The following is a 27,109-nucleotide window of genomic DNA, read 5'->3' on the forward strand; positions in this document are numbered from 1 at the left end:
TTATTATTTTGGCACACCCTGGTTTTATTTTGATAATTTTTTTATTTTTAATCACATTATCACTTGGTGAAACTTCAAATAAGCTTTAAATAACAATGTGGCTTTTTTCAATTTTTTTCATCTAAAATAACCAAAAAAAGTTATCCAAAATAACTGTTACCATGTGTTGACATAAAACAATGTACATATATTTTATGGGTTAGATTTTGATGGTATGAGCTATGTTTTGATTATTGTTTTGTAAAGTTATTGCTTTTGTTTTGCCCTTGGAACAGATTATCTTTGCATGGAGCATACGCTACCCATTTTTAATGTTTATATTATTTATCTAGTGGTTTTAATGGAAGTATCCTGCAGAAATATATAATACTTCTATATATATTTAAAAAATGTCTAAAAAAAACAAAAAAACTTTTATTTATAATAAAGGTGTGCTTTCCCAAAGATATCTCTTTTGACACCACTAAAAAGAATTTGCTACTTTTTAGATATCAGAGAAGGACTCAAACTTCTAGGATGCATTACACAGAATATACATATATAGACATATATAATATGTACAGTCAACAGGGGTCTTAAATGGGGGTTTATATTTATAATTTACAAAATATGTATTTTTGTATAATATTAATATGTATTAATTTTAACATTACAGTATAACTTATCACACAAAAATTGTCTTGTGCTTACTAAGGTAGGTCAAAGGCACAATTTAGGGAGCATAGCTTGGCAATGAATGAATGAAAAGTTTCATGTAGGGTAGTATACAGATGTCTTTGTAAAGTTTTCAAGCATTTTGATGGATCTGAGATGCAGTGCTTGAATCTGGAATTAGTTTTAATTATACTGTTAAAAATATAAATGCATAAAAAAGGAAGCCACTTTTCCCTTTCTAGGTAATACTTAACTAATAGGGGATTGGCCAAATTTCCACTTTTCCCTAAAAGCACATGAATGCTGCATTGGACTTGCCTCTGAGCCCACGTATGCTAACCTTTATTATCCTAGAAATGCAGATAATTTTAGGCAGATTTCCATCACAAAAGTGACTACATACTTCAAAGCAACCTACAGCTAATAGCTTGCCATGGTTGTGCCATCCAGACTTTTAATTTCATTTTTTATAAAACTGCAAAGCAGTTGAACACATAACATGTGTTTTTGAATGAGCTCAAGGTAGTTGCCCCAACTGAACTTTCTGGAAAAATGAAATCACTTTAGACATTGCTAAAGTTTTAACTGTCTTTAACCTATCAATATAGTTTCCAGATTTGACTTCACAAGCAACAAAATTCAGGTGGTCAATTGATCTTGTGTGTAATTCGTTACTTATTTTCTGATTGAGATTTACTTAAAGGTTTCTCATATGGCAAGCTTAGGTAGTTAGTAGGTAAATACTGTTGGTAGTATGTTGTCTTTTCAATCATTTTGCTATTGAAAGTGTGTGAAACTGCATACAAGCAGCAGCTTTTTTGCCAGCAGTATTAAGATGCTATTACATGCAGCCTAATAATATGATATTTATAAAACAGGTTTTGATTTGCTGCCACTATTCCAAGAGTGCACAATTCAAAGAAATGGGAAATACATTTATTAAGTGCAAGTAATCTGAGATACATGTTTAGCAGTTCTTCATTTCTTCACCTAAAATATTTACATGTTAATGCCAGTCCATTTGATTGTGCAATTAATTAATGGAATTTTTATTTACACATCTTAATATTTTCTAACACCCTCCTTAGGGTGACTATTCAAGTCAGTTTAAAGTTATATTTAGAGATTTCCAGGGTAAAATTACGCAGAGTGCTTTTCCACCCCTTGTTTAATGCCTAACACAAGGTGCAGGAACCAGTTAAACTGTACAGTCCAGCCCTTATCTCGACAGACTTCAATCTGGTCAAGAAAATGCTTTTTAGCATTGTCTTCACTCTTCCCAACAGTCAGTGAATCCCGAATGTATTCAATGTCTTCTTTACTTGTTAGCTGAGGCATACCTGTCATCAACATCATGGAGAAGAGGATGATCATAAGGTTGGTGTGATGCCTCAGGGCCATGTAAGCTTTTACACAAACGTCCTAGGAAGAATGTTGGTATAATATAAAATTTTTGTGCAAAAACATGGATATTTATATTGTCAAAGAACCTATGAGGATGTAAATCATAAAGCAGTATTTTAGGAAAATGTAAGAAATGAAGAGTAACTAATGATGATTAATGAGTTTTATGTTATGATGTATACAGGAAAGTAACAAATCTCAACTAACAATAAGTTATTGGTGGAATTTTTCCTCTACCTAATTATGCAATTTGATAATAATGACGATTAAGATACTGTATTTCCTACTCTCCTGCCAATCATGTGATAATAATGCAATATCCAGTGACAAACTCCTAAGCTTGATTTCCTCATGGGAACTTTTTTTTAAAACTCTGGATACAATCCAACACATCCACTGTAGCTAACATGGCATTAACTAGACCTCATGTTAGTTTATCAAGTTATTCAAAGTAACAGAATATTTGATTTCAAATAGAGGAAATGTAAATAAAATACAACATGATAGCCATTTAAAAGGCCAAAAGGAGAATACACGGCTTTGAAATCCTGGACGATGGACAAAATTACTTGGGACAAACTTTCTACTTTTTCAAAAAACCAAATCCTATAAATAAAACTGACTATTTTCTTCACTGACAACCAGGGATTATTTTTTAGTTTAACCGCTTCCCTACTGTGGTACATAAAAAATGGGACAACTAACTCCCAACCCGCCATTATTCACACCTAGGAACCACTATACATTTAGGGATATTGTTGCTTTTGTTACTTTGTTTTGTGTACCCTGGTGTATAATTAAGACAACACAATGTATTTTTATTAAGTGCATAATTCAATACCTGAAATTTATGAAAGTAGAGACTGGATTTCTTCCCTGAGGTGCCCATCACATGTAAAAAATCAGGAGTTAACACAAAAGGTACTCGCTCCTTGTTAATGCCAAGGAAGCTTTTGTAGTTCCCAAGAATGTGTCCAAAGTCAATGTGAAATAGGTTTCCTAAAACAAATGAATTAAAAGTTACAATAATTTACAATGTATAATTCCTCCTCTAGCTTACTAATAGTAAAAATCCTTAAGTGTGGATTTTTTTGGAAAACTGGCCAAAAATGTGTAAGATGTGATCATTTTGCTTGAGGATTATAACAATAACACTAAAAAGGTCAGTACAACTGAGTATACAGTATAATGATTTGAAGTATTTATGAAACTCGATTTCCAATGCTGCTGACAGTTTTTACTGCCAACAAAAATACACAAGTAGGTCTAACAACGACCAATATCTCTGGTAATGGCCCACCAGAACATTTTTAAGTAATATTAACTTTCATTAATATTACACTTTTTCCAATTAAGCAATGTATGTTAACTTAGGCTGCTTCTGTGGATTTATTATTCCCAATTTATTATCTTTTTACAGCTTGACTATGTTTGTCATGTTTCATCAGTGCTTCCCTCGGACTTCTGGATGAGGAGCTGGTGGGTGAAGCAGATGTGAATTTTGGGAAAGGCTAGCTATGTCACCTATGGGTGTCTGCCCACAGGGCTTCATTCTACAGCAGCCATATAAAGGTAGTTATGTTGGGGTTTCAGGGGGACTCCAACAAGGGACCACAGTCACTCTGGAGACTGAAGTGTAGGTTGCTAAAAATCTAAAGAAAAGACTGCCCTCAGAAAGAATGAACTAAACACTTCTGTAGGTCAATATTCCCACCACATATTGTTTTATATGTTTTGGGTATAATAACTTTTTGGTTGTGTTCAGCATAGTGCTTGTTTTACCATGGTGTTTACTGCTCCAGGGCTGCTAATGTCAAACTTTAGGTGGCCAAGATCAGTAACATGTGGTCACTGCTTGGCTTGATCATGAGTTTGCACGCAGCAGCAAAAGCCTAGCAGAGTGGTTTCTTTTTTCCATTTTTTTTTGTATTGAAACAAATTAAATTGCTTGTAGAAACAGCTTTCCATTGCCTAAAATTGTTTGTGTTTACAAGTGGCAAGGCCAGCAAACTGCCCCTGCTGCAGTGAGGGTATTTGGCTTAACCCCAAAATTGACCTTAATATGCACTAAAGACATATGACTATGGTAAGTACATTAGATTGTGAGCACCTTCAAGGGACAGTTAGTGACATGACTATGGGCTTTGTAAATTGCTGAGTAATATATTGGTGCTAAAAAAATACTGGATGATAATAATATGCTACATACAGCATCCAAAAAAAATGATTGTCAATGCCCTCTTACCACCTGTCAAATAAAGGAGTAAAGAACTGAGGAGTGGTGAAGTGACCTATTCGAGCTAATGTTAACCATTTTTTGCAAGAGGTCTTGAGTGGTAAAACTACACAAAAACTGCTTACAAAAATAACTAATCTGAACCCTAACTTCAAGTTCAGCCAGTAAAAAAATACTGCAGTGTGTTGGTAACATTGGGGGAAATCTTGAATTTGGGAAATCATGGACAACATCAGAGGGTAACAAACAGAGGGTACACAGCACATGTAGGTATTTTGTGAATGATGTGAAAAAATGACCTTATTTGAAACAATAAATTGAGCATGTTTAGGTTGAAGCTGCAAGAGAACATTCTAGGCTCAAGCCTAATCTGTTTTCATTTCCCATGTCACTGAGCCATTATGAGTCGTTAAATATTTTAGTAGAGAATAAATATTTAAAGCAATCCTGTGTTGAAAGACAAAAATAAGACCCCTTCAGTGCATGTTCATTTACGAATACAAGCCATATTTATTGTTTATTTCAATTGGCTGTGCTAATCTACTGCTGCTGAAGAAAACTTTAAAAAAATATATTTTGGACAAAACAAAACAAAGAAATGAAAAAAAAAAAAAAACATGAAAATCAATAACAGTGAGAATCTTACCTGCTTCAGTTACCATTATATTATCATTATGTCTGTCTCCAATTCCAAGTACATAAGTGGCAACGCAGTAACCAGCACAGGAATAAACAAACCTCTCCACGGCTGCATTCAGCTACACAGTAGAAAAGATCAACAACAGTGTTATAAGCATGTTGTTTCACCATGCACATTATACACTCAGTGGCCATTTTATTAGATACACCTATTAACCTGTTTGTTAAGAAAAAATATCTTAGTACTTGGACTTTCCTGCACCGAAGAACATCTCTGAACACACAACACATCAAACCTTAAAGCAGATGGGGTACAGCAGTAGGAGTGTCATTCCTGTCAGCTAAGAACAGAAACCTTAGGCTACAATTTGCAAAGGCTCAACAAAATTGGACAACAAAAGATTGGAAAACAAACTGGTCTGATGAGTCTCAAATTCTGCAGTGATATTTATATGGTAAGGTAACAACAGGAAAACATCCTACTTTGTATCAAGGCTGTATTCAGGCTGGTGAGGGGACATTTTCTTAGAACACTTTGGTCCTCTTAGTACTAACTGAGTATCATTTCAATGTCACAGCATATCTTAGTATTGCTGCTGACCATGTTCTTCACTTTATGGTCCTGATTTTTTAAAGCTCTCTAAGGCTGGAGAGAATACACTTTCATCAGTGAAGCTGGGTGATCCAGCAAATCTGGAATGGATCTAGTCCATGATTCAAAACATTTTCTAGCAAATAGCAAATGACTTTTAGGAAATCCATTCCAGGTTTGCTGGATCAACCAGCTTCACTGATGAAAGTGTATTCTCCCCAGCCTTGGAGAGCTTTTATAAATCAGGCCCTATGTCTATTCTAAGCCAATCTTTGGATGGCTACTATCATTAGCAGGATAACACACTATCATCTCACACTAGTTTCTTGAACATGACAATGAGTTCACCAAACCCAAATAACCTCCACAACAATCAGATATGAATACATTAGTGCACATTTTGATGTGGTTACATGGGACATTTTTTCCTGGATGTGCAGCAGACAAATCAGCAGCAACTGCATAATTCTATCACATCAATATGGGCCAATATCTCTGAAGAATGTTTCCAGCATCTTTCAGAATCTATGCCACTCAAAGGGATCCAACCCAGTACCAGTAAAATGTACCCAATAAAGTGTCCAGTAAAAGAATATAACATATACACACCTATTTTAAAAGTAAACTTCAACCAGCAAAGTGGCTCAGAGGTAAGTGTTCTGGCCTTTGCAGCGCTAGGTCTCAGGTGCAAATCACAGCCAGGACACTATCTGCATAGAGTTTGCAGGTTTTCCCAGTGTTTGTGTGGGTTTTCTCCATGTACTCCAATTTCCTCTCACATCCCAAAAACATGCAGTGAGGTCAATTGGCTTCCCCCCCAAAATTTACCTTAGACTGTGGTAATGACATATGGCTATAGTAGGGACATTAGATTGTGAGCCCCTTTGAGGGACAGTTTTGCTACTTTATACCTGTGACCACACAGATTGTAAGGATAACATTTCCAACAGGGAAACAGCAACTAAAATTATAATATCTCTTAAATACATCAAGTATATACATCTCTTTTTGATACAGAATATTTTTGGGATCTATATCTTTTTTATTGCATCCTTATCTAAAGCTATACACCCTAATAATATTAGTATGCCTTCTAATCTTTTCTAATTGTATGCTTCTTTAGCTATCTCATTTATTTATCTGCTCATTTGGAGTTTCTAAGATCTAATGAAAGTTTTATGCTTAGGAAAGTGCACTGATACTCATAGGATGCTTGGACGCCAAGCTACATGGGCATTTAATTAGATATGTAAACCCTCTATTTTCACATGTAATGTAATCTTTAATTGGGATTTTTACTCCTCCTAAAGGGCGGCACAGAGAAGACCCTTTAATGTTGCTACAGCAAACATACTAAGAACTATAACCAATGGTGGATCAACTGAAACGTGGATCTTTGTTTTTGATTTATCCCCCCTCCCCCATCAGTTTTGTTGTCTTTCTAAAGCAATGTGGATGTATCTGAAATGAAAACTAAGGAAATCCCCTACTCTTCGGTATAATTTGAGATTTTCTGCATTCTACTCTTTGTTGGCCTAAAGCCCTCCACAATTTATGACAGACGCTAAGATCAGGGCCTCATGTCAATGGTAATAATAAAAAATGAGTCATATATATATATATATATATATATATATATATATATATATACCTTCTATTTAGACACTCCAGGAAATCTGTATAGGCCTTACATTCTAAATTATTGATAATTCCTTATATTCTAAGCAATGAACTGTCCAATTAATTTATCATCAAGGATATATAGAAACAAATTGTTTTGCAACTCTGTAAAATAGAATGAATCTGCTGACTTCTCTCAACAGCTGCCTCTCTTGCCCAGCCATTCCCTAGGCATTAATGCTTTATATAAATATCTAAAGCATGGAAAAATAAAAAAAAAGATAAATGACAACATACCTTCTCTTCAATTGGACATTTCTCTTTTAACCACTGACTCAGAACCTCATCTTTAAACGCGCCTGTGTTGCCAACTATGCTTTGCTGTATTTGGGCAATGGTTGTGGCATCCTTCACAATTTCAATCATCCCTGTTTGGATGACAAAGAAGGTAAGAAGAAACTACATTTACATGTTACCAGAAACATTGCTGACATTAACCACAAAGATATTTATTAAAAGTAGCTATTTTTTTGTCTAATAATGTGGACGTATACTCAAAATATCTAACTTGGCTGTACATATGCAATACCTAATATTGTGAAGTTGTTGGCTTTTCTTTTTGTTTGTTGTTGTCTTTTTGCAATTTGGCAGCATGTGTCCATTAAACAGTATTTTATGTGTTAGGAGCCCCCCCCCCCCCATAGTCCCGCTTGTCTCTGCCTGTGCACAACCTCATGGAAATGCCTCCCACTGTATATGACATAGTTTTCCCAAACATCTGTTCCTAAACTCAGCATGTGACAGCATGGGGAAGGATGTAGAGAATTTACAATAATTGATAGCTGTGAGCATGCGTTATACTTCATGGACAGGCATTATAGGGGGAAGCACACCGCATTGAAAACTGGCAGTCAACAAATCAAATGCCCACAGCAAATATGGTACCAACAGAAGCCAGAAGACCTAATATTTAATATAATAAATGGAGGTCATATGAGCACCCATCAGCCAGGAATGTAAAATACCAGAGAAGTTGGGTGCAGTGTTTATCTCTCTATAGAGATTATTTACTAAAATAACTATGGACTTTGAAAGGAACATTTCAAATAGCGTAGTGAATACGATGAGGCCCTACTGATTTCAACCATTTAATCATGTACAAACAAAAATCCTTTTTAAAACTTGTTTAACTTGATTATATATTTTTTGCAAAGTGTATTTTCACCCTATTCACAAAGCTCGCTGAAATATCCATGGAGAATAGATTCAGCTCAGCTAATCTCTCCTCATAGCTGAGCTCCTCCATTCCTTTTATTAGTTTAGTTGCCCTTCTCTGCACTCTCTACAATTCAGCAATATCCTTTTTGTGAACTGGTGCCCAAAAATGGACTGCATATTCACAATGTGGTCTGACCAATGCTTTGTACAGGGGCAGGATAATGTCCCCATCTCTGCAGTCTATTCCTCTTTTAATACAAGAAAGTACTTTGCTAGCTTTAGATATTGCAGCTTGGCTTTGCATGCTATTACTTTACATTTCTCAACATTAAATATAATTTGCCACTTGGCAGCCCAATCAAACAGTACATCCAGGTCTGCTTGTAGAAAATAGACATCCTCTATGGAATTAATTCCATTACATAGTTTGGTATCATCTGCAAACACAGAAATGGCACTTTTAATCCCAGATTCTATTTCATTTATAAAGATGTTAAACATTATTGGCCCCAACATTTAAAAAAAATAACCCCAAATCTTTTTAGAAGAAAGTCATTAATAGCAGTTTCCTAATTTTTCTTATGTTAGGTAATCTTATTGTAAATGTTATGTCATGTTATCACATATTTTTCTTTCCAAAAGAGCAGCAGGAAAATATTTAGATAAATTACCTTTTAGTGTACCTAGAAACCCCAGAATACTAGTAATCAGTCTGTAGTAGTGGCATTATACGTTACAGCTATGTCTGCATCAAAATCAAAAGCCTTAAGCAGCTAGGCTGGTAGACTTTTGTAAAATTGAGGATTTTCTTTTTTTTTTTTTTTACATTTAGGCTTTTCAGTTTTAAAGTAATGTGTGCTTTTAAAAGAAGTCAAACTGATACTTTACAGTATCGTTCAAAGAATAACATATGACAGTGCATAATAAAGCATACATGGACAGCACAATACACCAAAAACATAAGAAATGAACCAGACAATCTTCAATAATAAATGATAAAACTAACCAATTTTGTTTCCTGTGGAAATGCAGCCATAAGGAAGCAAGCAAAGGTCCAATGATTCTGCTTCCCATATTGATTCCATAATGCGAAGAATCTAAATGTCAAAATAAAAAAGAGCCTAATTACATTTATTATGCTGTAAATAGAAATACGTGCAAGCATAATGCTCAATAATTAATTGATAGCCACCTGAAAAATCTAGTATTTCAACCACAGTCAATGAACAAATTAGGTCAATGGGCCTGATTTATTAAAGGTTTCCAAGGCTGGAGAGGACACACTTTCATCAGTGACATAGAATGGATCTGGTGCAGGATTCAAAACATTTGCTAGCAAATAGTAATTATTTCTAGCATATAGTAAATATTTATTTAAAGAAATCTATTCCAGGTTTGCTGGATCACCCAGCTTCACTGATGAAAGTGTATCTTTTCCAGCCTTGCAGAGCTTTATTAAATCAGTCCTAATGTTTTTAATTACAAAAAATCACATAGCTGTGTTTTTTACAAGCCTACATTGGCTGATTAAATAGTAAGTCAAAGAAATGAACAGTAATATAACAGGAGCAACACCCCAGGTGTTTAACAAAGCCCTCTCCACTTTATCTTTATACCATAGGAAGACAAGTGCTGTAGCTTGCAAAAATATGAGAGCAGCTAATAACAGTACAGTGCAAGGAAGCTTCAATACATATCAGAAGTTGTCAGCTCACTAGATTTCAGGCAGGATTAATGGGTATTTTTTTCCACTTATCAACCTTATGTAATAAAACACCTTGTTTGGTATATTTATAACGAGCAAGTATGAGAACTTTACTGTTAGGGTTTGCATACACTTAAAGGGGCAGTAAAACTAGGACAAATTACTCTCTAACTGCAATAAATAAAACAAAAAGGGAATTCACTAAATACCTGTAAAATGAGCATGTCTTGCCGAAGGTCGTCTCCATGTTTAAAAATAATTCCAATTGTTTCATTTGACAAAGCAGTTGGGTCTGCACACTTAAATTCCAGCCATAAAGGTTTCTTTTTTGAGGCCATTACCTTGCACTTTTCTACCTAGTTGGACAAAAAATATTGAAACAGGAATTTTTTTGTTCTGTGCTCAATAAAGTTAGGTACACAAATGTGCTCAAGCACATACATACACACACACAAATAAGTCCCACACATGTACAAAGAATCACTACCGATCAGATCACAGGTTTACAAATTAGTCCAGGGGAATAAGCTCCGGTCACTACTAACTCCACCGCATTTTCATCAAAAAACAACTGTTTGGTAAAATGGAAATGAACTCCAATTTCCTTATGATTAAGAAAGACTAGGAAAGGGTAGACTTTTTTTCCAGCTCCTAGGTTATTGGCCATCTAGACATTCCTCCAACATTACAACTTACAATAGCAGACAGGGGCCTGGATGTGAGGTTTCTGGTTCCCCATTGTTAAATGTCCTCTCTGTATAGTCCTATGACAAATCTACCAGTGGCAGGGACTTCACCTTATTCTGTAAACCAGATTAAGGAGCTAAGTAAGCTGTAGGTGATTAATGCAAGTTACTGCACTATTTCTACAGGCACCCCTAATCAAAGTCAAACTCACGGTTCAACTCTGTCTTTTACAGTATGCTGTGGAGAAGGGGAACCTCTTGCCAGACAAACTGACATCAAAAGCTAGCTGGCAATGCAGTTTTAGTTGGAGTTCCACAATGAAGTATGTTGCAACCATTCCCACACAAGACAACTTGGAATTCAGCATTTCTTTTCAACTTTCACCTAAAGTCTATGTTTAATTTTACAAAGTGAAACCTCTCAGTTTTCATGTGTTTGCAGAATATACTAGAAGGAGGCCTGACAATCACAGCAGCCTATCAATATTCTGTTTTATTACATTGTACACATGCTTGACCCTGACCTCATTTGGGAGTAGCAATGTAAGTAATTAGGGAAAATCTGTCCAGGGTAAGTTCCCCCTAAAATTGTTCATTCTAAAAAAAGAATTAATTTAAATATTAAGCATTCATTGGGGATTTTAATATGGAGACAAAATGAATAAAACTGGTATGGCACAGAGACTGCATTGCCAATTTAAACATGTGATTGATGTGAGTGATGAATTTTTGTTTGACTTACAACCAGTCCACCAGCTCTCAGCCCAGGATCATAAGGTACTCTGAAGCTTTCAGGAAGTAAAGATCCCTGCAGTTTTTCAAGCTTTTGACGCAGTAGAGAGATAACTGAAAAGTAATATAATAACAGACCTCAAAAACTTGGCACATTCTAAATACAGTACCAAATAATGGCAAAATAGCAATGCAACCATTTTTATAAAGAAGAATTTAACCACACACATTTATTATTGTTGGAGAAACTGGGTTGGGTTAGGAGCTTTGTCAGGTTTTTACTGCGGTGTCCCTGCTGGGTGGATTTTCTCTAATCAAATACAAAAAGTAGCTGTGAACAAAGCTGTGTGGAAGACAAATGTAAAGAATATTATAGTTACAATATAATAGAAAACTGGGACTATGAGTAGAACCTCTTATTTATCAAACATTTTATTTGTATGGGTAGTATCAGGCAGCTGATTAAGTTCATTCGGGAGGCATTACTAACTCGTTTAGCAAAAGGGAATTATTAATATTCTGGGATTTTGGGGTTAATTTAATGCTGAAAGACAGCTAGAATATAGGTCAGTGAATTTGTTGGTAGGTGTTTCAGGCAAATTTATTACCAGAATGTTCAGAAAGCTTTTCAGTAAGGACCCCCTTCCCAACACACACTAACATGACATTGCTCAGTCTGGCAAATAATACCCAACACTGCATTTTCACAGGAAATGGGGAGTCCAATTTCTCCCCTACCCATAAATAAATTGCCTTTCTGCAGGCTCTGCCAGAAGTATGAGTATGTTTGGGGAGCTTGTGGATGGTAATTTTGAAAGGTGTCAGAGTCCCTGTGCCTAAAAGCATTAGCCACATATTGATCATCTCAAGTGAATATCTAGCATGTGAATAGCAAGGACTGACCATGGACAACCAGTGACCCCTCCTTTCTTTAGAACCGAACAGCAATGAGTGAACAGAGTTTGTTTGTTTTAGTGTCACTGTAGACAATAATGAAAGATTGTTTCCAGCCACAGAAATTGTTATGTCCTTAGTGTTCTTAGCTGGCATGCTGCATATGCCCCCCAAAAAAAAACTGTACCCTGGGAGTATTTCACACATCCTGACAGCTGATGCTCTATCCACTTTTCCCAGCTCATTTATTTCATGAAAACAGCAGCTGATTCTAGCCACTGCTATCAACAATGTATCTTCTGTTCAGAGTTTGCAAACAATGTTTATTAGTGTGATTCAGGGAATGGTACACTTATTGTTACTTTGTATTTACTGTATTTTGAACATTTAAAGATTAAATGTGTAACTTTGATCTGAATATGCAAATAATTGAATTATTTTGTTGTTTATTTTTGTTTTTCTAGTGTTGCATTGTTGTTGATGTTTAAAAAAAATCACTTTGTAATGTTTTGAATTTCTTTGTAAATATCTTTGCAACATTTTGTACCAAAAATATGTTTTATGCCTCATTATAAATTGGACACAAAATGTGAAAAAATACTTTTATCAATAGTAACACTGTTTTTTTCTTTTACTTACAGCGTGGCAAAAAGTCAAACGTGTAGAAAAAGGTAAGTTTTTAAAGTGATTTTACATCTGTCTTAAATTTTGCATTCAAAAACAGTTTTTGCTAAATAATATCACAATATTTAAAAAATCCTTGAAAAACAAACAGGCCCTAAGTAGAAAAGAAAAAAATGCTCTGGTTCATAGATAAGTACAAAAACTAAAGTGTAATATGTTGTCTGGTACCATCATATACGTATTTTGTACACATACAATATTCTCTGTACAGGAAGATGTAATATTTAATAATGTAATAACAAGTTTGGTTAGCACCATCATATGTTTTTGGGTGGGCTTTAGATTTCACTGATTTCACTGATTTTAGAAACACTGGTATAAAATGTTGAGGTTCTGACTTAGGCTACATACACACTACTAATGGTTCTCGCCCGATAATTGGCACAGGGCCGATATCGGACAAAAATCTGAAGTGTGTACAGCACGCGACGTTCATCGTGCGAACAACCGTCTTGGCAGATCCACGGACGATGAACGACGAAAAACTGTAATGCAAGGGAAGGGGGAGAGCGCGGAGCAGGGTGCCGCTCGGTCGTTTCCGCCCTCTTCTCTTCACAGAGCAGAACGGTGCTGTATGTACGGCACTCATTCATGCATCCTGCAGTGCATAGTCGTTGGAAAGGATCATGAAAGATCCTTTCCAACAACTATATTTGGAAGAGCGTACGCGGCTTTATGGTTTGCACACCAAATGTTAGTCTGAATGTTTATCCACTTTTATACAATGAATATTTTGCTGAGTCTTTAGTGACACGTGGAAATGTCCAATGTTTAATGTCTCCATACTCCATACAACCATTTGGCTTTCGGCTGAACAAGTGACAGCGGGCCTGTTGAACCCTACTACATTACAATACAGCAACTTACTCTAAGCAGATCAGTCAATAAAGAATCAGCATTTACCTTGTGAGGTTACATCATACTTCTCAGCAGAAACACTTTTGATCTCCATAGTGACTTTGTGTAAAACTTCAGTAATCTGAACCTGTTTAATGAAGTCACTTAACATGGCAGTTCCGCAGCCTCTGAGATAAGCTTCCAGGATGACAGCAAACCTTTGCTGATAATGCATTGATTGTGCAATTTCACTTCTTAAAAACCAAAACAAGAAGTGACCAATTCTCTTGCTCTGCAAAAAGAACCACATTTTGAAACATGCCTGCAGGAACAAATTTTGGTTGTACGTATTATGATTTTGAACTTGTTAGCAGATTTTACATCTTTAGGAAGTCAATTCCCTAGCAAAGCCCTCTCCAACCTTGCACACAATTGAACTCTCCTTTTCTTCTTTTTCTGGGAGTGTATAATTAATGTCTGTGCTGCCTAACACCACTGTCTCTGACCTCTCTACATATCATATTATGTAACTGCCTGGGAGAACTAAAGTGTAATATTATAAAAACAGCCTTTCTCTTTTTTTACTTTTTAACCTTTGGGGAACCTATAAAACACATTTTAGATCTTCAGGAAACCCCTGCTATATATATATATATATATATATATATATATATATATATATATAGATATAGATATATAGATATATATATCTATATACAGCTCACAGTACATTAGCATGGTGGTCATTCAGAAGAATACTTCATTCATTGATCGTCAGTGGGAAGAATGTCACCCTTACAAATAGCTAAAAGGTTCACTGGTGTCAGTTAAACTAATCACACATTGCTCAAGGAATCCAAAGTAACCTTGGGAGTTCCACAGAACCCTGGTAAAGGAACACTGCTATAGCGTGTCAATTGAGTGATATGAACATGTTGGAGAATGGTGGGGGTTTCAAACAGAGGTTTGTAGGTAGTTCTGCTGTTTAGCTTTCTTTGATAAAACTCTACAATCTAATTTCTATTTATTACTGGATTTCTGAATCATGAAAGTATCTTGAATTTTAAATAACTACAAAGCTGCTGTTTCTTCCTCCTGCCTTTATCAAAGATTGATGGTCACCCTTACAAGCTAAAATGGAGAAAAAAGATAGATAAATAGATAGATAGCTAGATAGATAGATAGCTAGATAGTTGGATAGATAGATAGATAGATAGATAGATAGATAGATAGATAGATAGATAGATAGATAGAGATATTATTGTGTAAACTAAGCCAATAGCTTACTCTTAAAGCACGCTTCAACAGGAACCTTGATAGAGCACTGTCATGGTATGGTTCGAACTTAACAGCCTAAAAAAGTAATAACAAAACATATATTTAAAGAAAAGTTATAACAGTTATAAATGTTTCTGTTCAATTACACAGAGATGGTCAAATAACTACAAGGCATTCAAGAGCCAGATTGCATTTTAAAGATTTAGAAAACATGCTTTCACTGGAAAGAACAAGAACACTTAGTTGTGTCAGCTCTGACTTTTGGAAAACTAGTTGTCTGAATAATAGAATTTGTTCAGCTCTGTGGGGAATGGTGAGAGAATGATGGTTATAGATAATATTTTTGAGCAGAAGTATGAAAAAAACCTACTGTGCCCACAGTTATCCTTTCCCACAGCAGAAGAGAAGTGTGAGTGTTAGGGGCCCATTTGTACCTGTCTGCCCTGGTGTATTGTGGTAACGAATGCGAGGTTAACACACATTATGTAACCACTTTTGTGTGTTGTGTTAGGGCACTTCTTTGAAATGAATAGGCTGTATGTGCTTTTTTTTCCAAGAGAATACACTCAAAAGTAGGTAACTCATGTGTAATAGTACCATTTATTTTATTAGAATCCACACACAATAAGGCAATGCAGTAGTGCCATAGAAAGCTTGTAGTTTCCCACATGCATGGAATTATGTACCACTATAATTGTGTTGAAAAAAAAAGGTTCTGTATTTTTTTTTTGCATGTTAGGGTGCAATTGCAGTACATGCAATGCAACTTACATAATGTAAGTTGACGCATGTGCGTTAACACACTGCAAAGAAGTAAATTGACCCTTACTGTGTGTGCGTAAGGTTTAAAGCACTGTAGAGTATGCTGGTACTATATACACAAGTACATTCAATAATATATATATATATATATATATATATACATATATATATATATATATATACATATGCACTATAAATCCTTAGAGTATTAGAACAGAAATGAATAAAATAGATTGCTTAAGAAAAGAAACAATGGCAGCAATACAAGCATAAACAAAGAAATACATTATTTACAAAAGAATAATAAATGTTTGCATGTCAAGGGAACAAAGCTGCATACTAATAATTTATTAGTAAGTCATTGTACTCATGCAAATGGAAAGCAGTACTAAGAGAACTACATGTACTATTATGCAAACTTTGGATTACCTGTACCAGCTGGAGAAGATAATGAAGGACGTCATCGTTCTGCAAACTTTCCAGTTTCTGAACTGCCATGGCTCGTACATTTTCATCAGAAAAGTTGCAATCAAGTAGCTGAATTGTTAGACCAACATCCAGACAACAGTCATCCCATGCTTCTCTTTTGTTCAATAGCTGATATGTTTTGGCCACCATCTCCTGATCCCCCCACTTTACTGAATTTAACAGTTTAGGGTAAGCCTCTGGGTGCTTCATAACTTCATATCTAAAATGCCACATGAGCTCTTGGTCCTCTGGTGTCAAGGGATGAAGCGGATCTGTGGATATAATTTCTTCAAGCTGCTTCCGTAGCTGATTTGGCATTTCAGACCTTGCCCTGTCAAGCTCAGGATCAGATACTGATTTGTGTTTAGGGAGTGCAACTGGATGGCAGTATTTGTCCAGACTTAGAGAAATGGCCATTGAGGTATCTTTGTCAGGATTAGTGGCAGATGTCAATTTATCTGCATTTATACTTCCTTGTTCTTCTCCTTTACCAGGTATTTTCCACATATGAAGGACAAACTCCCCCTGTCTTAACAAGGATCTGTGATCAATTAACAACAGGTTTACATAGTAAAGAAGCTGGTTTTTACATTTTGAGTCAGAGCCAGTAGTCTCTGTTGTATGGGTAGTTCCTTTGTTTGAAACAGTCTGAGCCTTACAGGAAAATATCTGTAGATTTAGTAGGGCTCCTTTAGGCAAATCTTTGATTTTTATATCAAATTCCAGCCATGCATTCCATAGGACCTCTTCGGTAAATGGCTTGCATGAGGTCCTCCTTTGGGAAAGCACCTGCTGTCCATGCTGAATGTTGGCTTCAACAAAAACAATAAGTTCAGTATTTCTTGGCAAAACTGGGATATCAATTCCAATGATTTTTACTCTGAACTTTCTATTGCAATCCCAAAGAGATATTGTAAATATCTTCTCATGGTCTTTCCCCTCAATGGTAAGCTGTTCATGGTAACCTGTTACTCCGGTGCAGTCATCAACTAAAGGCCACTCTTCTTTCTGCACATTGTCTTCTGATGTGTCAGGAGGAAGATCAAGAACAAAATGGATCTCATCCCCATTCTTAATACATTGTCTTATGTAAAGAAAATCTTTAAGTGGTGAGTTCCCAATGATGTACTCATCTCTCCCACAAACCCTTAGGACAAAATCGTGCTCACTGTGTTCCTCTGAAATGTCCAGTAATGATTTCTTCTTGGCCATTTTTGTAAAGAAAGCCAGAAGTACTTCATCGGGTGTGTCATCAATGGACACCCTGATAGTATGGCTTGTCATTCCCTTGTGAATAATTATAAAAATATTATTGGAAGTAAGTTTTTTGGATAAGTGCTCAGGAAGTGGCTTGGAGGTAACCCAGGGGTCCATGGAATACAGCCTGGGATCTCTTTTAACAAGTTCAATCATACGTGGAGTGACCAGCCTACGGCGGGTGAATTCTAGTTCATCATCATGCACATTACTGACATCTGTCACATCGTATCCGATGAGATAATTTAACTTTTTCTGATACTCCACTGTTTCTTCAGAGGCATTTTCTTTTTGGATGATATAAATCTTTCCTACAGTTTTCTGTAGAACTTTCCAGTACATTATACAGTCTAATGTTTGAATCACTTGATGTTTGTCATATATTTCATACCACTGACCTTTTTTCTGATACTGCAAGAGGAACTGGTCTGGACCAAATCTGTGATAGAAATCACTATTGTGACTTTTTTCTATTGCATTCATCCATACTTGTGCTTTCATCTGCTCAACTGTGCAATTTCCAGCAACTTCCAGAGAAATTATGTCTGGAGTCTTGCTATTCCTATGGCTTGTGGGCAGAATAAATTCTATTGGTATCAACTCCATGGAGAACACGTTGGATGTTGCAGCTGAGTGTGGCCTCATTTTTCTTCGTCTTCCCTTTTTCTCATCCCTTAGTACAACAGGCTGGTCATAATTTTCCAGCGCCATGCCAGCTTGAAGCTGTGAACAGAAATTAGTACATATACATTATAAAGTAAATATACTTTGGATACATTTATATATATATATATATATATATATATATATATATATATAAAGATATGAAGAGTGTTCTCCCCAGCCCCTTTTAGCTGGGTGCACCACCCGGCGGTTACTAAAGAGTTGCATCACAATACAGAGGCTGCTACCTGCCTACAGCTGCTTCCCACCCAGCTTTAAAAGTTTTGGTGCTTCAATTTTGCTATAAATACTTTGAAATGTGGAGTGTGGTGTTCAAATGTAATTCTTTGTTTGCTAATTTTAGCTTCTAATGATGCTAGCTTGTGGAAGATGTTAAGTGCCTTTCTTATAAGATTCTGACTATGGAACATAACTTGTTCCCAGAGCTTGCCATTTAATAATATAAAGGTCTCTGTTTATGTTTCCATGGCAGTAACTGATTCCCACCATTTTTGAGGGAACGTCAGATTACAAATATAGCCCAACGTTTTTCTAAACCCAAGCAAAATGCAATATATTGTAGCATAGGTATAGTGTCTAAGTTAGTTTTTCTTTTCTTTTTTACCTGGCAATCCTGCCAAAAACACACTAACTTTTACTAACATTTTTTACGTGGGTTATCCAGTAACCAAATTAGGTCTACATTGAAAAAAAATTATACTATCCAATACTTTTTAGCAATTCCTGAAAAAAACATTTTGAGTAAAGGAAGCAAGAACACAAGTTGAGCTGTTTCCCATGGTGACCAACCATTTTGTATCTAATAAACCTGAATAAATTGAACATGGAATCTAAAACAATGGTTTCCTTTTTGTCCAATTTTTATAAACAGCTGCACGCAGGCAATTTTTTACAGGATGTTAAAAACACCTCAAGTTTGACATGGTTGCAAGAAAGTAACATAATAATTTTATGGCTATGGCTATGGTTTTACTAAAGTGTATAAACTGCACACTGAATAGAAAGCATATTAATAATAATACATTACAAGAAGGCTTAGTAATCATATATATAAAAAAATTCTCATATTGGTTAAATAACTCCACCCTAAATGTGGTATTAACTAATTTCCTTTGTGGATCAACTATAAGTATAGGTTTCTAAACATGCAGGTTTTCTTTTTTTCCCCTTTAGTGGAACTCGATGGACCTACATTTTTTATTTTTTTACTGAAAAAGCATGAAACAAGGATGAAAAAAAAGATTATTAAAAATAATAATGTCATAATGTCATAAATTAGTATTATATTAAATACTGTCAAAAAGCTTAAATTGCAGAAATATTGCTTAATAAGTAATACTGTTACACACTATGTAAAGAAACATGTTGATTAAAAATGTGTCTGGCGAAGGGGCATAATGTTCTAAAAGCTTGATTTTTTTAAAACATTTTGTGTAGTTTGTTGGATAAAACGTTTGACCTAAAATAATTTTGTCTTATTTTTACCAAACCATAGTATTTATTAGTATGCATTTCCTCTCTATTACAATGGTACAACACTAATTTTTGCCATTTAATTAATCCATCGCATTTTTATTTTGCACATTCAGGCATAAAACATCTAATAATGATAATAATAGTAATAAAATGTATTATTATTGTCATTTATAAATAGTTACTATGATACACAAAATGATGACAGCTTAAAAACTTTTAGATACTTCTACAAAACTGGACACTGAAATAACAACATGACCTACGTAAAATGTGGTATAAAAAAAAGAGTTAATGAAACCAACAAAAGGGAAAACAAATCCTAATATAAAGATATGTAAACACAAAGCTGATCCAAGTGACCAAGGAGAAGAATACAGCTTATAATACAAACCTACAAATAACACCAAAGAAGACCAGTGGGGAATGAATGAGTCCCACACAGCAAATGATTGAAGACGTATACATTACCTGCCTACTGAAAGGAATTGTTGACCCTGAAGATTCATTTGTGTAAAGTTACAGGGATTACAAAATGTGTGTGCTGTTGCCTGTGAGGAGTGTGTCACAGCCACTGTAGCTGTAACTTGTGATTCTCGTCTTTACATCTACAGAGGAAGTGCTGCTGGTAACAGGAAGGAAGCTTTAACCACATTGATTATTCATTTGATTACATATTTAGAAAAGCTACTGGTTACTTCCCCTGGCTACAACAAGGACTATATGAATTATGGTATCATCACATACCATGTCAGTACACACCATGCATTGTATATTATGCTGTACAGACAGTGATTTGTGTTGTCTATGCTGAGTGGTGATCTCATTTCTAATAATACAACAGCAGTGATATTACACTTTTGTTTCACGTATGTTTCCTGCCTACTATATAAAATTAAAACCAAACAGAGGTAATGCAAACAGGGATAAAGTCTGTTTATTTTATTGTCTCTATGCTACCCACCAGGATTTAATTTTTCTTCTTGTCCTTGTTAGCAGACAGATTCAGAGGGGATACAGATAATAATAAAAACTTAGTAGAGGTTGTAATCTTTTTTTTTTTCTCTACCCAGTGGTAAAAGACATTTTGGTTAAAGCTGGGTTTTAGGAACATTAAGGCTAAAAATGGGTTCCAACATTGAACTCCACAACATGGATGTGAGTGGGGAACAGGGAATGGTTGTCTATCCAGGTACATCTCTCAATCCTTGATCAGTACACTCCTAGTATGAAGTTGTAGCTAAATCTTGGCCAGGTAGGCGAACTAACTGTATATATTCAGAAGAGCATTTAAATTCTTCCCAGTAGAACCAAGTGTGTACAGGCCGGTTTGATGACTGATCCCCTGATGTTAATAATGCTTCCATTTATTGTATATTGTTTACCTTGATAACCCACTGCCTAAGCGTAAGCAGAATAGATTATTTCCATAAGGGTGGAATACATGCTTTAGCTGCATTCAGTAAATGACGCAGTGGTGAACGCTTATAGCATTTCCTCAACATCACGGACACATGAAGCAAAGCAAGCTCTGGCTTGTCTATGATGGATACATGTGTTAATTTACAAATATTCGCTGCAACACTCGATCAAAAAGGTGCCAAAACGGGACAACTCCAAAATATGTTTAGCAGAGTACCCGTGTGCTTACCTTTCAGTTCTTTTAAATACAAAATACAAAATAATTTTGTACTACGAAGGTGTATGTGATTACTTTAATAATCCTCCTCTGTCCACTACTGTGTAACTAGTCCTACTTTGTTATAAAAGGGCTTGACACCATTCACCTTGGACGTGCTCAATGGAGTGGAAAATAAGGCTGCGTACACACTTTAAATTTTTGTCCTTGGAAAGTATTGAAAAAAAACAAAAGACTGAAAGATGCATTACCAAGCGCTGTTACATACAGTGCCATTTTGCTCTATGGAGAGGGGAGGGAGGAGAACGAGCAAGCAGCACCTCGCTGTGCTCTCTTCCCTTCATTTGGTTTTCCATCCTTCAAGGATCCCCCAGGACTGATCCATTAACATCATCAGACGAGCGCTGAACCCAGATTCTCGTCTGATACCCGCCCTGAAGCAATAATTGGACGAGAATCATCTGACGTGTACACGTGTAAGCCTAACGTATAGCAACCAAATGAAATTCTTCTTTTCATTATAAAATAACAAAAAATACAATCATCATACTGCGAACCCTATCTGGTTGCTTGCTATGGATTACTTCAACAAAAACAAAACTAAAAATTATCCCCTAAGGTACAGGGATGGAGCACAGTCTACCTGCTGAGAACTTTGCCCCCCTGCAATGTTCCACAAATACCTGTTGATCCTGCATATGAAGTTCACCTAATACAGCTTCCTGTGATGTTGTGGCAACAATGCTTCACTACTACTGAATTCAGAGCAGAGTTGCCTCTCTCATGTAGGCTGTGCCTGCTGAAGGTGACAGACAAAGGAGATGTGATTATCAGCATTGTCACTGTCAGCACACCAGCCCGTAGGTTGTCACTCAGCTGGCTGGACTGTCCACTGATTTTTGCATTGACAACATTGCTTCTGTTGCTGAAACCTTTCCAGTGTGACCTACAGTCTTTTGGACGGTAAGCGTGTGAGACACAAACGAGACACAAAAGAGGATTTGGTTCGGTCAGGGAAAGTAAGGAAGTCTTTTTGTTTATTTTATAAGGCTTGTGTATCACACTGTAACTAGATTTGTGGCTTGTTTAGACTGTCCTTCAGGTTCTTTCATCTGTACTTTAAATAAACACATAGGTAGAACACTGTCTGCATTGTATTTCTACCGTATAAATCATGGGGACTTTCTGAGCCATTCACTTCCTACTCACTTACAGTTCTTAACTTACTAGAAGGCTTCACAATGTTTATTTGCTGGCAACACTTTTCAATTCATCCCCAACACAAATTGCCACCCAACTCCAACAGTAACTGGTTACATTTCAGCATTTATGTTGCAAGTGATTTTATCTAGAGAGCAACCATACTTTAGCAAAACATTTGCCTACATTATGAGCTTTCTACAACCATGAATGACCTATGAATTGTGTGCACTGTGTGTTTATAACACAAGCAGTCTGTGAAATCGGATCATGGGATCTGCCCTGCTAAGAGGATATTCAAACACAAAAACAATATAGTTATTGTGCAACATTTTACGGATCCTACACTGGATTGTACAGAGACAGAACACTAAGTACTAAGTACTGTACTAAGATTAGAGCTAGCACTTGTACAATAAAATAAAATCCCAGTGTAATGGCCTGTACATTACATATTTGGACTGGCAGACCTTTCTATAGTTATAAAATTGATCAGACAGCTTCTATGTCAGCAAATAAAATGTAAAACAAATCAAAGGCAAACATCATCTATATCATCTATACATTTCCCGCAAAAGTCAGAAAAGTACATTTAATTTCAGACAGATGGCTGACAACCATGCAGTTACCTGCTCCCGGGCATTCGCTTTCAACTACTAGGCATCAGGGAGCGTTCATTAGTGTTTTTGATAGATGTATTGCACACGTTGATATATGAGGTTGCACTAGTTGCAGTGTATCATAGGATATCTGTTCTCCTGATGTTCTCCTGATGTAACTCCTATATAGTTACATTAGAAAAAATTGTAAGCAGACAGGTTCATTACTAAGAAAGGGACAGAGGATGTTCCCTCTGCAGAAAAAAAAATGTACTTGACTGTACGCAATCATTTCTTCAATGCTTAGAATCCTGACATACCTGATTCATGGGAAATAATAAACTACAGCCTAAAATCTAGAACCCAGAAGTGGACTGGCTGAAGATGCTCACCAGACATAAAACAAATATGATTTTTTTGTTTTCACACTAATGACAGTAAAAAATTGTCCTCAGATGGACTGAGGCCACCCACTCAAAAAAAGTAGAACATCGCAGTTCTTTAGAAAAAATTTTTTTGAATCGTTAAATTCCAAAACCAAGTTTTAAAAGGTGATCCACCATTAGTCTTTCCCACCAGAACATCAAAGGGTGATCTCCTGGTTAACCTTCAAACACATAATTACCTATTTTACCCCCCCACCGCCCCTTCACCCCTCACCAGACTATTCCTCCCTATAAAGACTATATGCCAGAAAGGAACGAGCTTGATTGCAATTGCTATTAATATGAACCCCCCCGCCGAAATTGCTCCTTATATTTGGTTTTGCTAACCTGTAACTCTGTATGTTCTGTTAAACTTGTTTGATGTTGTGACCCTGTTTGATGCAAATATGTTACTATTGTACCTTCATTGGCTGGTGTAAAAAGTAAGTTTAAAAAAAAAAAAAAAAAGAAAGTGGTTATCAAATAGGAAAAATTTGGGGAACTCAAGTGAACGGTGGTTAAATGTTGGAGCAGAACTATAGATTCACATTCAATTGTGAGCATGCAGGATTTTCACTGCAGAATGGACATCAGATGTTCCTTCAGCAAAAAAACATACTTACCTGCCTGTTCAATTTTTTTTTTCTTAAAGTACACTGAGCTGCACAAGATGCCAGCCTGCCCAATCACAATGGATGAAGATCCAGAACCTGGAAGAAGACCAGGTGAAGGTGGTGATGCCCGTGATGAAGCGAGAACAGGTAAGTGCAATTAAAAAGTTAAGATCAGACAACTGAGTTTGTTTTATAGCAGAGGAGACATCGACTGCCCCTTTTGCCATAAATGGCCAAGTTTTTATATTTAAATGTTTTTCTAATTTAAGTTATACTTTAAAGAATTTGTCCACAATCTATTTAGCAGATGGATCCATCACATGCATAATACAATCATTCTCTTTATTTTCTTTCCTCTACATATTTATATAAGAAGTTGTCAGTCACAACACAAACTATCTATTTGGGAAACAACAGTCCCTCCTGATGATTGAAAGGACTCATTACAACACATCTACACAGCTGGATTGTCTTCCTTTTCTCAGGCAGTCATAGAGCTGCACGCTCTTATACTATATAATTACTCATTATTATTATTATTATTATTATTATTATTAATAACAGGATTTATATAGTGCCAACATAATACGCAGTGCTGTACATTAAATAGGGGTTGCAAATGACAAATACAGACAGTGACACAATCTAGTAGGTGGGGGAATTAAAACACAATAGGATGGGAGATATGTACTGGTGGGAAGTAGTGATGGTTTCAAAAGACAGAAGAGGCCGGGTAGGCAAGTTTTAAAAAATGGGTTTTGAGTGCTCTTTTAAATGAGCAGAAAGTAGGAGCAAGCTGAATAGGACGAAAGGAGAAAAGTCTTGTATCCGTGCGTGTGATGAGGTTATAAGTGAGGAAGTCATTAGGAGGTCAGTGTAGGAGCGGGAGCTGCCGCTGGGGGAGTATTTTTTTAACAGGTCAGAAATGTAAGTGGGACAAGAACTGTGGAGGGAATTGAAGGCAAAGCAAAGCGGCTTGAATTTGATTCTAAGGTGAAATGGAAGCCAATGAAGAAAAACAACAAAGATGCAGCGGAAGAGGAGCGGTGATGATAGATGACGAGAGATGATAAGAGCATGTACAAGGAGTTTGGTGGTCTCTGGGGACAGGTAGGGGCAGATTTTGGAGATGTTGGGTAGATGAAAGTGACAGGACCTGGAAATGTTCTGAATATTGGGGGTAAATGAGAGGGCAGAATCAAAGGTGACACCAAGACAACGTGTCTGAGGGGAGGGAGAAATTAGAGTGTTGTTAACAGTTAGGTCTATGTCTATTCTTGTAGGGTTACCAACTTACTGGACGAGACAATACTGCTTGAAAAAGTTTAGGGGAAATGAAAAAAATCAGTAGTAAAGTGGATGGATACCATCACAGAGACTATGATTGTGCCATCAGGAAGACCCAAGACTGACCCTTCTGAGGCATACTATACATTTTGTCAGCAAGACTTATTATCATACATGAGTAATATCAATTAGTAAAAAAATAAAAATAGTTCTCAATTGAAAAACTATTTATGCGTTCAGGATGTGTAGAGGCTGCTGGCCTAATATTAAAGGGTAGCAGAATGGCTGCAATGTCAGCTTCCTGCCCAGAAGAAAACTACATATCCCATGATTCCCTACATTGTATGATACAGATGTAGGACTTCTCACTTGTAGTCTCAGCTCTCTATAGCACAGTAAGGGGGCTACAAATGAAGCCGTTCTAAGTAGAGCATGAAATGTAGCCATAGCTATTAAAGGTATGGGAATGATATGAGGTGTTAATGGGGTCTTACTGAATAAGTAATTATAGAATAACAGGAGGAAGGAATGTACCATTTACACATAAAACTATTAAGATTTGCTGGTTTTGATATTAGTGACACTTCACAAAAGTGGTTTTTAGGAAGGCAAAGTTTGGGGATCCGAGGTGAACAATGAATAAAGATAAATAGATTTTTGTGTCCTGACCTAAAATAAATCGTCCTTTCCCTCCCCAGAGCCATACTTGTCTGCACCCCAAATCTGTAATCTGAGGACAAATCTACATTTAAGGGCTAAATTGTCCCGGCTGGCTGCACCTTCAACGCATTTCAATAAACGTATGTACCGGTAAATATTGGGGCAATTTAGGTCAGGGCTGAGAGATGTCAGCACCCCAGGGTGGGCACCCGGCATGTACACGATGCCCATGTCTACCTAATGCAGATCTGGGTGTACAGGTACATTGCATCTCCTAATGGGAAGTTGTTTTTGGCTTTTGATGACTTCAGACACACTTTATGTGAATGCACATTCATTCTTTAATAATAGAAATGTGCAAACACTGAATAGATTGTATATTATTGTAGCTAATAACACAATGTAACAACATATAGGAAAGTATGGCTACTCCTGCCCTGAGTACTCTGTACCCCAAATATCCCATGGCAGGGGAGATGCTGGGACCTGCCCAGTGCTCATTACACAGGGTGTAGACTGGTGACAGGTCCTCTTTACCCCCTGACACCTCAGCTGTCACCTCAGCTGCCACCTCAGCTGCCACCTCACATGTCTCCATTAGTGAGAGCGGTGCAGGGTGAGGAGGAAATGACAGCCATGGGCTCCGCTTCCCAGGCACTTTGCTTTGTCATCTAAACGCGCCCATCTTACACAGGAAAAGCCGCTGCCTAGTCCCGGCCCAGACATGGAGCGAGCTACCCAGATAACACGGCTAATATCATGGGATAAGGCAGAGCTGCTGCCCCTCTACTTACCATCTCCCCTCCAGCAGTTGCCCTCTCTCCTCTCTCTGGGTGCCCACTTCTTCCGTTCTTCTAATGTG

At 36.5% G+C, this 27,109-nt stretch overlaps 1 protein-coding gene across 5 annotated transcripts; it reads right to left on the reverse strand.

Annotated features, from left to right (window-relative positions):
• Positions 1-27,109, reverse strand: PIK3CG (phosphatidylinositol-4,5-bisphosphate 3-kinase catalytic subunit gamma). 5 transcript variants are annotated; one of them, XM_072401666.1, is made up of 12 exons: positions 24,310-24,384; positions 23,292-23,443; positions 16,371-18,389; positions 15,189-15,254; positions 13,968-14,193; positions 11,497-11,600; positions 10,278-10,424; positions 9,370-9,460; positions 7,443-7,573; positions 4,941-5,052; positions 2,900-3,057; positions 1-2,076 (listed from the first exon to the last, which is right to left on the reverse strand). In XM_072401666.1, the coding sequence occupies exons 3-12, from the start codon at positions 18,375-18,377 to the stop codon at positions 1,795-1,797; spliced, it is 3,324 nt and encodes a 1,107-aa protein (XP_072257767.1). In that variant the 5' UTR covers positions 18,378-18,389; positions 23,292-23,443; positions 24,310-24,384; the 3' UTR covers positions 1-1,794. The 5 variants fall into 5 exon arrangements, with proteins under 5 accessions (XP_072257767.1, XP_072257765.1, XP_072257768.1 ...); XM_072401664.1 differs by lacking the exons at positions 23,292-23,443; positions 24,310-24,384 and adding an exon at positions 27,042-27,109; XM_072401667.1 differs by lacking the exon at positions 23,292-23,443 and having other exon boundaries at positions 24,310-24,388.

The sequence above is a fragment of the Pyxicephalus adspersus genome, chromosome 2 (assembly GCF_032062135.1).
Source record: "Pyxicephalus adspersus chromosome 2, UCB_Pads_2.0, whole genome shotgun sequence".
NCBI classification, from domain to species: domain Eukaryota; kingdom Metazoa; phylum Chordata; class Amphibia; order Anura; family Pyxicephalidae; genus Pyxicephalus; species Pyxicephalus adspersus.

Excerpts from the sequence above, each read along its gene's own strand:
- PIK3CG (XM_072401664.1), bottom strand. Across the intron at positions 14,194-15,188 it reads TGTTGAAGCGTGCTTTAAGA|AGCAAGAGAATTGGTCACTT; the intron begins GTAAGCTATTGG and ends TTCTTTTTGCAG. Across the intron at positions 3,058-4,940 it reads TATAATGGTAACTGAAGCAG|GAAACCTATTTCACATTGAC; the intron begins GTAAGATTCTCA and ends CATTTGTTTTAG.